Below are 9,878 nucleotides of genomic sequence, written 5' to 3'. Positions count from 1 at the left end.
TTCAGGCTGTGAACATATGACATGTTTAGTTTTTTAAATTGGAACGGTCCGCTTAGGAAAATAGATCCGTCACTTCTGCCCACTTCCACGTTCTCTTCACGTCCAACAAAGAAATGAAGAAAGACGAAGACACGCCAGGAAAGCAAAATGTGCATTTCACTCAAGAGTGGCATCTTGTTTTTCTATTTGACAGTTGCAACCGACTTGGTCGGCTTCATGCCGTCAACCAGAGGTTCAAAGAACACGTCGAGAATAAAGAACAAGTATAAAGTGCAAAAGGGAAACAACACAAATACAAAAAAAAAAAAAAAACCTCACAGGTAAACCATGCGGGACACATTATAGCAGCACACACACACAAAAAAAAAAGCATTTAGAAAAAATAGCTTGTGGCAGAACGAGATTATCAACAATGCCTCAGCGCAGCATCGCGTACACTCGAAACGCTCGCTGCAACAGTCAAAAGATAACACCACGCACGTGACATCGCCTCCCCCTTCTACTTCCTGCCTGAAAGTGCAAGATGGCGCGTGTGCACGGTCGATCCACACGCTACCCGATTACCGATCTTTGCGTCGTCGATGTCCCCGCCGACTTCTCACGTCCGGCTCGTCTTCCCAAAAAGAGTTTCCGCTTCCCACCTCCCCACCGTTGCAGTGGAAACCCCAGACCATTTTTCAGAAAATCCCCTCTCAACGCTCACTATTATGATGAGTATTCATCATCACGTGCCATAAATGTGGGGTTAGTGCAAACAAATGTGTGAGCTAACGCGCTAACAAGATAATTTACTGCATGTGAACATTTTGCTCAACATTGTGCTCACCGTTGTGGACAATGACGTCATCGCCAATGAGACGCTCACCGACGACGACGTCGCGCCAGCCAGATGTCAGCGGTTCGAGAGACCACCGGGCTGGACGGTTGCGGGTCATGCGATGGCTCGCTTTAAATGACGAGAGCGTCGTGATGTGCACGCACACGCACATTCTCACGCAGACCCTAAAACACGCTCAGACATGAAAATACACTTACACAAACATGCACACGCAAACCCACAGGGAAACCAACTCACAAACATGCACGCACACGTACGTAGACACACGTGTACACACACGCACGCGCACGGGCGTGCGTGGAAGACACCGGTGGGAGCAAAAAGAACGACATAGCGCACAAAAGCGTAGAGGTCAGTAAAAAGAATCTGGAACAGTTTCTGACCCGTAGAAAGTCAACTTCCTGTCGGTCCCTCCGGAACACCACTTCCTGTTTGGGCTCCGGAGGGGGTGTGTCCGACAGACGGACGGATGGAGGAGGAACCACAGTGTAGGTTGAGTGCAATGAGGGCGAGGCTTCATTCATTCCCCCGATTGGTCACCCATGTGGCCAAATCTGGAAGTAGGGTGAGGGGGCGGGGCTTTGAGGTAAAAGGGGAGGTGGCTTCTAAGGGCTGTGCGCCGGCTCCTCCTCCTTTCTGGCCACAGAAGACGAAGAAGAACACGACGCCGAGTTGCTGTCCACCGGCCTGAGCTTGAGTTCCACTTGGCCGCACTCACGCTGCATTCTGGGAGGAGTCAGCGGAAGGTTGCTGTTGTTTTTGTTGTTGTTGTTGTTGTTGCCGGGTCTGGGGGCCTTCTGGATGACTTCCACCATGGGCGTGCGACCAGATGCCGCCAGCTCCCAGCCAGCGTTTCCCGCGCTCTGGAAGAGCAGCAGTGGCCGGGTGTGGCAGTCGGGCTCCGGCAGGCAGCCGCCTCCCGGCTGGCCCCGTTGGGCGGCGGCGGGGGCCGGCGCGGGCAGCGCGCTCAGAAGCAGACCCGGCGGCTCCCGGATCACCAGCTCCAGCACCGACTGTGAGGCCGACGTAGACGACGATGCCTTCTGGATGACGCCGCCCGTCACCGATGTGATTACGGGGCCGTGCGGTGCCACCGGGGGCGGCGGTTGAGGCGGCGCGGCGGGCGGGGGCGAGGCGTCCTCCGGGCGAGGTTTCCTCGGTCTCCCTCGTTTCCGTTTGACCGGAGGGGCGGCCAAAGCGCCGGTCGTGGCCTCTGGGGGGCGCTTGGCGGCGCCCTCTCGTGCTTTGTGTAGCACGGACGCGGGCGGTGTTGCTTTCTCTCGCTCGTAGGACAAACAGCCCTGAGGAACGATCATGAGAGGCAGTGGGCCGCCCTGCTGCTGGGGCAGCGTCGCCATAGCGATCACCTTCACGCCACCGCCGCCACTCGCCGGTCCGCCCGTCCCGGAAGCGCCACCCGCGACTGAAGTGTCTTTGGGCGCCAGCGAGGGCGGCGACGAACGCACCGACAGTGGCGTCTTGTCTGGGACGGAGCTACGAGGGAGGATTCGGGGAAGCTGCTTCATGTATGCCTCCACCTGCACCACATGCGCACACACACACACACACACACACACACACGTCATTTTATAGAGTGGCACATTAAGATACGAGTAACCCGACTTACAAGTTTTCTGAAAAATGAGCTGTCATTTGGCCGATTTTATGCTTTGACTTGAGAGCAAAAATTTGAGATACAAGCATTGGATGGGCAGGCCTCAGTACATGTGTTAATACAGAAATATACCAACAGAATCATAAGAAAAAATAGAAAAAAATAAAATAACAGCAAAAACAGAAAAGACTAAAAGTAAAAAAACAAAAGACAAAAAAAATCACAAATTACAAAATATTTGGAAGCTTGAAAAAAAATACAAAGGAATACACAAAATTAGAAAAATACAGAAAACAATAAAAAAACTACACACAAAGGAAAAAACGACTAGTCTCGCTGTCAGTTCTGTCACTCAAAACGGGTACTTGGTGCCAGTCGGCAGTCTTTTCAAATTCCTGACGAGCATGGCGAATGTTTCCAGAACTCATTGTGCGCAAACAAGCAATGAAATTGTACAAAAAGAGCATCCAGCTGTCAGCCGAATGATGCTTAGCATTAGCGCTACTTGGCTACTGCAGCACTCTTGCTGCTAAACAAAAACAAAGAGTTCCGCGTGCGCGACACATGCGAACTGAACTGGAAGAGTTGTCGTGAACCGTTTTTCAAAAGTCATTTCACTCCTCGTTTGTGTGTGTGTGTGCGTGTGTGCGCTTGTAAAACAAAAATAAAAAATCCAAAGCAAAAATGAGGAAAATCTGAAAATCCAAATCAATCGAAAACCAAGATTTGACTGAGAGCTGCAGGCAACCTACCGCAGGCCGCAGCGAGGAGACGGCGGGGGAGGGCGGAGCCTCCAGCGACAGAGGCTTGGCCGAGGGCGCCGCCTTGTCGGCGGCCAGCAGCTTCGACGCGGACGAGGAGGTGGCTTCCACGCAGTCCTTCTGAGGAAACGGGAAGTTGGTGAGCGAAGGCACAGGGAAGCCGGCGGGCGGGTGCTTGACTACCTTGGAGTCCGCGGGGGCGTCCCCCTCGCATTTGGACAGGGGAGTTTTCTTGATGACCTTGTGAGGCTTGGCGGGACCTCCTGGAACACAGCGGAGACACGGTGAGCTTCACACACGCGCACGCTCGCGGACGCGCACACGTGCACCTGCTAGAGCCGCAGACGCCACCAGCTCGGCTTGACTGCATCGCGGGTTGACGATGTGCTCCTGGATGAGGTAGCGAGCAATCTCCACCACGGTGTCGAAGGAACGCTTCAGGATCTTCTGTGCCCAATCGCAGATCAGCTCGCACGCCGCCTCCGTCACTTCTTGCTTATACGTCTGCACCAACTCCGTCAACTCGGCCTGAGGGCGAGGAAAAGAAGGACGCGGGGATAGATGGAGATGGGATCGGCCTGCTGTGTGTGCGCATAACGTGTGCTCACGCTGGTGTGCACGTGTGTACCGGGTCGCTCTTGAGGTCGAGGTTGGGCAGCAGGGGCATGTTAAGGACGGTCTTCCTCCGGATTCCGCTGTAGCAGTATGTGCCGCCTCAGCAGTTAGGGAAAGCTTACGCCACACTTGACACGTTCACACCATGCACGAGGTCGCAAAAGGAGGCACGGCGGCCGCCTGTGGCGTATTGCGTCTCCATGGCAACGCTCTACGGCAGGATATTTGGACTGGCCTCGCCCTCCGAGCCGTCGGGCTTTAATGTTGGGGAAAATGTCTCGGATGATTTTCCCAAAGTTGGCGGCGCTCAACGGACGATGCTGCAGGTTCTCGCAGTAGCGCCTGAAAAAGGGCATCGGATAACCAGACGGCGCGGAGGGCGGGTGACTGCGAGTGCGTGCCGGTGCGCTCACTTGTAAGTTTCGTAGACATCCTGCTTGGGCAGACACGTGTCGGAGTGCTCCTCGAGGTGGCTGCGGATCCAGTTGCAGGTGTGAAGTTGTTCAGACGTGTTGAACAAACTGTCCCCTCCGCCGCTACAACCGCACGCCGAGTTAGATGGGGTGTTTTTTGAGGGGTGGGCCAGAAGACGCGGCAGCGGCGGTGTGTCAGACCTCTTGTCGCCGGCGCCGAGGCCCGACGGCAGCTGCAGGTACAGGTACAGCTTGTCGTTGTCCGAGAAGCGTTGAACATCTTGCTGTTGAACAAGAACACACCATGACATCATCAATTGGTAACGTGCTAAGGGAGTTGCGAGTCTTGTTGTTGTCATGGCAACGGGACACGAGCAGGTACCACTACAGTATGTCCATGTTAAATCTCAGGCGGATTAATTGTCCTTGCGGACACTTCAGGTTGGAATTCGAATCGGTTTTCATTCCAATTCAATTACATTTTGATTCAGGATTGTTTCCTTATGTTACAATTTGATTTCCATTCTTTAGGTTGAAATTCATTTCGAGTTCGATTCACTTTGTGTTTAGTCAAAAAAATAATTATCTTGCAAACATCTGCTTTATTGAATTGGATTGAATACAACTTTATTGTCAAATGTACTGTATGGGTAACATACAGCACAGATGAAATTTCTTCGCTTTCAACATAAAACAAGAGGAGCCGCTGCGGGTGTCCGCGCCGCCATCAAAAGAAAAGTTAACAAAAAAATGACAAAATAATACAAGACAACACTTTAACTTGGGAAAACAATTATCAAATGTTTATGCCGATATGGTTCTCACCAGGATCTGGTCCACTTTGGTTTGAACACTCTTCCTGCAACAGAAGACAAAACACAACGTGAGATTGTTGGATGCCGTCCGTCTGTTGTTGATGTTGTCCGGTGACGGGCGATATGACGTACGAGATGTTTGTCTTGAGCTTTTGCAGCAGCATGCTGGGCTCGGTGTCGCCGTCTGGCGCATCCGAGTTGCTTTCCTCGCCGCCGCCAGGCTGGCACCGGTGCTGCTCCTCCAACATGTGGACCCCCGACTACGCGGTGCTCGGGAGCACCATCTAAACACAGGTGGGACGGCTCTCAAAGTTGCTCTTCACTCGTCGAAAAAGACACAAACGGGATATCTTCACAAATCATCAACTGGCTTTCGAACAGAACTTGTTTGTCCTCACGAGCCTGAGCTTGAGCCTCTGGCAGCTGACCGCCCCCCGGGCTCGTCACCACTTAAGTTTCATGTAGACAAACTGAACGGTCGCCACCCAATGTCAGGGCAGGTTGCTGTCAAACAATGGACTGGTCGCCAGTGAAATATTAGGGCACATATTGACAATCAACAGACTGGTTGCCAACCAGCGTCATAAGCAAGCATTCCCAACTGGACAAGTTCACCTTAGGTGAACCTAAGTAAGTGTTTTCATGACTTGGAGATGGTGAACTCCACAGGGCGGCCAGATTCGAACCGTAAAACTCAGAAATATGAGGCAGACGTGCTAACCATCAGGTCGCCGTGCTGCCCTTTTCATATTTTAAACAGTGAATACGATCAAATGTGATGTACTTCAAGATTTGATTGAATAGTGCTGCTGCTTGTTTGACATATGTGGACACATTTGTACTAGTTCCATTAACACATAAGTAATGATGAATAATGATCAAATGTTTCACTAGTTTGAGGCCACGACTTTGCGGCATTTTTGGTCCCCGCTCGCCGAGCAACTTCCGCCGCCCGGCCAGACGGTTCGACCCCGGGTGGAGGAGGCGAGGTGACGCGAGGCTGCTTTTCTGTCTGCCGCCATGTGTCGGCTTCGTTAGCATCGAGCTAAGCGTCTAGCCGTCATGCTAGCGGACCGGAACGGACACACTTGTGATCATCATCGTCATTCACATCATCATCCTAAATCTCACCAGCACGCGTACAAAGTGTCAAAACACGATGTCATCCGGACATTACCGACAATGCCAACGTTTGTCTCGGGCTAACAATGCAAGCCCAGCGCGTAGCTATTAAATAGCATCAGCTAGCAAGCGGCGAAGCGAGCCCTACGCTTGTTTTTCGATACTATATTATTGGGAAATAAATCCCAAAATCGGATAATGACTCGTGTCGCTAAATGATGACAGCACATATGACGAACATTAGAGTTGGCATTTTAAAAAAGAAAAGGAAAGTACCTGAGCCAAGATACAGCAAAAAAGCCCTTGAGATTTTTTTGTGATTGGACGACTCTGTTATGTCTGCCTGACTACAAAGCGAACGTCCATTGCCATTGGAGGGCGGGCGCCAATCTTCCCAGATACCCAAATCTGGCTCCATTCCATTCGCTGAGGCCAAATATTTTTCTGACGGAGATTATTCGGATTGGACGACGTCGTCTGGTATGCTCAGTTACGAGACAGATGATTTGATCGCCGCTATTCTGCATGGCAACAACCTGTCTGGAAAACGCGCAGCCAAAATCAACGTAACAGTAGTCGAGATGATATCATCACTAATAAATGGGTATGGCTGGCAAAATGTACTAAAATTAAAAACCTAAATTATCATAGATTTTCGCATATGTAGCCAAACAAAAGAAAACTACACACAGTTTGATTGAACACATTTATTTGAATGATACAAAATTGACAAGAAAAACATTTGCATGAGAGCAGAAAAAATGGAAGAGTGGCTCCCACGAGTGCTCATTCGAAGCCACTGCAGACAAGACAAGACCAAAGACAAATGTTTACTTGAATTATTTCATCAAGTAGTCGAATTTATGAGCTGATTTCCCCCCCCCCCCCACTTTTCTGACATTGATTTGCCGTCTTTCTCAGCTGAGGAGGAAGCAGGCTAGACCTTTGAGGCTTACCTGACCATATGAGCGATGTCCCAGTTGGTTTCGCAAGACAGCGGGCCCTTGATCTCCACGCCCTCCTCAGTTACTATGGCAATCTCGTACTGAAACAACAAAAACGCCCGTGAGAAACACCATGCAGTGATTGTGCAGCGATGTGTCAAGTTTTCAAATTTGGAGGCGGTCGTCCCTGCCTAATTTTTGGGCAACTTTGGACATCATGAAAATGTTATCTGGCTACTAATTCAAGTGTCATTTCAACGGTGTAGACATGCATTTTCAAAAAAATTTACGTCAAACATGGTTCCATGATGCAAATGATTTAAGCAGTGTACCTTCACTTCAGGTCTGCAGCTGATGAGTTCCCCAAACATGACTGCCCCGCCCTACTTAAAGTTATTAATCATATTGTTTAATTCTTATTCCACACACTCTATATTAGAGTCATGTGTTTTGACGAGTGATGACACCTACAATGTGCTCCTGCTAAAAAATAAATACATTAAAAAAGTGTTTTGTTCCCTTCAAAATGATCAAACACCTGACAGAAAGTTTTGGAGCAAGTGGGAGTGCTAATGATCAGAATGCTACAAACCTCAGAAAAACCATGCTATGTACTTCAAACTTGGGAGGCATTTTGCTGCCTTGCCGTTTTTTGGAACTCACTCTGTTGTAGGAGCGGGCGTCTCTGTAGTAGAGAACCTTGAGGCAGCGGTCCACCAGATCGCAGGCTTCCTGTTTGCTCACCTCCACCTTGTTCTCCAACGCCTCCCGCATCAGGGGCTACGCGCACGCACGTACACATGCGCACAGGTCAAATACACAGCAACAAGAGGCTATCCTGGGAGATGAAGGATCACTGACCTGAGCCAGGTAAGCACCAAAGCCGGTGGCCACTGTGGGGGACTCGTAGGCCACGCCCAGCTTGTCCACGTAACCCAGGAAACTACAGAGAAATAAGACGGCCCGCTGTTGTTGACGTGTACCCCGACTCACAAACAGTTCATGGCAGTGGAAGCCAGATTTCACAACAAGTACATTTGTACATTTCTAACATTTGAAGGAGTGGTGGCTGGTTCGTAGAGGGCGCTTTTTTGACAGAAAGAAAATATGGACCATCAATTCATACGAAAAAATATATGATATGCATAACCCCCCCTGGCTGTATGAGTAACGTGGCATTTCTGGTCTAGGCGAGTGTCGTTCAAAGTTAACATGAGTGCGTCCCGACCTCTGCCCGTTGTAGAAGCCGCCAATGACCACGGTGTTCCACAGGGGGTTCATCTTACTGCGGCGGTTGTACATGACCCTGGTGAGCCACGAGTGCATGGCCTTGGGGCTGTAGCTGTGTCCGTCCCCGAGCAGCTCCTCGTCGATGCTGGGAGGAGCAAAGCTCACTTATTATTTGACCCGATTTTTCTCTCCACTAACTCTTTCAGCAAACCAAGATTCATGCTTACACCATCTGATCAATGACCTGCTTGAGGTACTGGTAGTCGGCGTAGTCGCCTGAAGCGCCCAGGATGGTGCTGTTGTTTACCTAAAAAAAAAAAAAAAAAAAAGAAATCTCATTGGAATAAATTGGGAAGGTCATGGGGTAAAACAGCAATATTGCCTGGGGGGCATAATTAAATATTAGATTTACATGAGACAAGATGCCCCCCCCCCCAAAAAAAACGGAATGATTCTAAGAAAGTGACCAGTAGGAGTCCAGTGAGCTGTCACTGTTTATCCTTTGATTTTAATGCAAGGTAAGTTTAAAATATGAAGCTTTATTGGTGTCGAACGATCAACAGATGGACATTTAAATTTTAAATTAAAACTTTCACCTTCATGAGTCGGGAAATGTTTCGGAACCTCGCCAGGGAGCCGTACGAGCCCAACATGTCAGCCGCCATCACTACGCCGCCCGTGAACTTGACTGCCAGCACCGACGTTCCAGTTACCATGGGGGTCCTACACACAACATTGCATGACAATCAAATCCATTGGCCTATGAAACTGGAGAAGACTGATATTATTTACTCTTTTGTATATAGTGTGGACATAATACAAACGTAGTGGGCATCAACTTGTGTTAAACGCCGGTACAACGTTATACCTAACTCGTTGCCACAATTACTATTTCGAGCGCACGTTTGTCTATGCTGCGGTAACACATTAGCATTGATACAAATTAAGTCTATAAGTGACTGAAGGGATGAGCGACAGTCGGTGTGCTAACTTTAGCTCGTTAACCCAACCAACAAACGTGAGCAGACAACAAAGTCCACCTTTTCCGATCACGGCTCTTCACACAAAACAACACAAGATTGAAGAGAGGTGGTGTTAGAGAGGCTTCAGCGTACAGCACAGAGACTCGACAATTAGCATAGCGTCAGTTAGCTCGACGATGATACAGCAGCGGTGGCCCTCAAAGCGAAAGCTCAACAGTTTCAAATTCAAAAGAAGACCACAAAAGCGTGGTGCTCACAGCGTGTGTCGAACCGGGCCGCGGGCCGAACTCTGCCCGACACTGCTGCCGCTCCGGAGCGAGTAAAAGGCGCCCGGGGTCGGTCCATTCTCCCAGAAATTGAGTTTCAAGCCGCTCGCTGCCATATTGGGGAAATCGATGGCGGAAGTGACGTCAGTCAGGACGAGTAAAGTGTCGCTGGCGACTAGACCAGATATAAATCAAATCTATTATTATTAAATAAGGACCATTATCATACAATAATATATTTTTATATAATTCTTATTATTAAATCAATAACAATAT

General features: G+C 49.6%; 2 protein-coding genes across 5 annotated transcripts; both read right to left on the bottom strand.

Moving 5' to 3' along the window:
- On the bottom strand, nt 1–6,539 carry rfx5 (regulatory factor X, 5). Of its 4 annotated transcripts, none has more exons than XM_086137383.1 (10): nt 5,190–6,442; nt 5,068–5,101; nt 4,444–4,526; nt 4,243–4,365; nt 4,055–4,171; nt 3,843–3,921; nt 3,544–3,742; nt 3,398–3,477; nt 3,206–3,334; nt 1–2,376 (listed from the first exon to the last, which is right to left on the bottom strand). In XM_086137383.1, the coding sequence occupies exons 1-10, from the start codon at nt 5,303–5,305 to the stop codon at nt 1,444–1,446; spliced, it is 1,893 nt and encodes a 630-aa protein (XP_085993509.1). In that variant the 5' UTR covers nt 5,306–6,442; the 3' UTR covers nt 1–1,443. The 4 variants fall into 4 exon arrangements, with proteins under 4 accessions (XP_085993509.1, XP_085993510.1, XP_085993508.1 ...); XM_086137384.1 differs by having other exon boundaries at nt 3,206–3,331; XM_086137382.1 differs by adding an exon at nt 6,456–6,539 and having other exon boundaries at nt 3,206–3,477; nt 4,243–4,526; nt 5,190–5,341.
- Nucleotides 6,540–6,871: 332 nt separating this feature from the next.
- psmb4 (proteasome 20S subunit beta 4) lies at nt 6,872–9,739 on the bottom strand. Its single transcript, XM_086137535.1, has 8 exons — nt 9,594–9,739; nt 8,950–9,076; nt 8,581–8,660; nt 8,352–8,498; nt 7,985–8,066; nt 7,787–7,903; nt 7,136–7,224; nt 6,872–6,978 (listed from the first exon to the last, which is right to left on the bottom strand). The coding sequence occupies exons 1-8, from the start codon at nt 9,716–9,718 to the stop codon at nt 6,966–6,968; spliced, it is 780 nt and encodes a 259-aa protein (XP_085993661.1). The 5' UTR covers nt 9,719–9,739; the 3' UTR covers nt 6,872–6,965.
- Between the last annotated feature and the right edge of the window lie 139 nt (nt 9,740–9,878).

This window comes from Hippocampus guttulatus, chromosome 18 (assembly GCF_054856545.1).
Source record: "Hippocampus guttulatus isolate MCC_2025c chromosome 18, RoL_Hgut_1.0, whole genome shotgun sequence".
Taxonomy (NCBI): domain Eukaryota; kingdom Metazoa; phylum Chordata; class Actinopteri; order Syngnathiformes; family Syngnathidae; genus Hippocampus; species Hippocampus guttulatus.
This window is presented reverse-complemented; position numbering and strand designations above follow the sequence as displayed.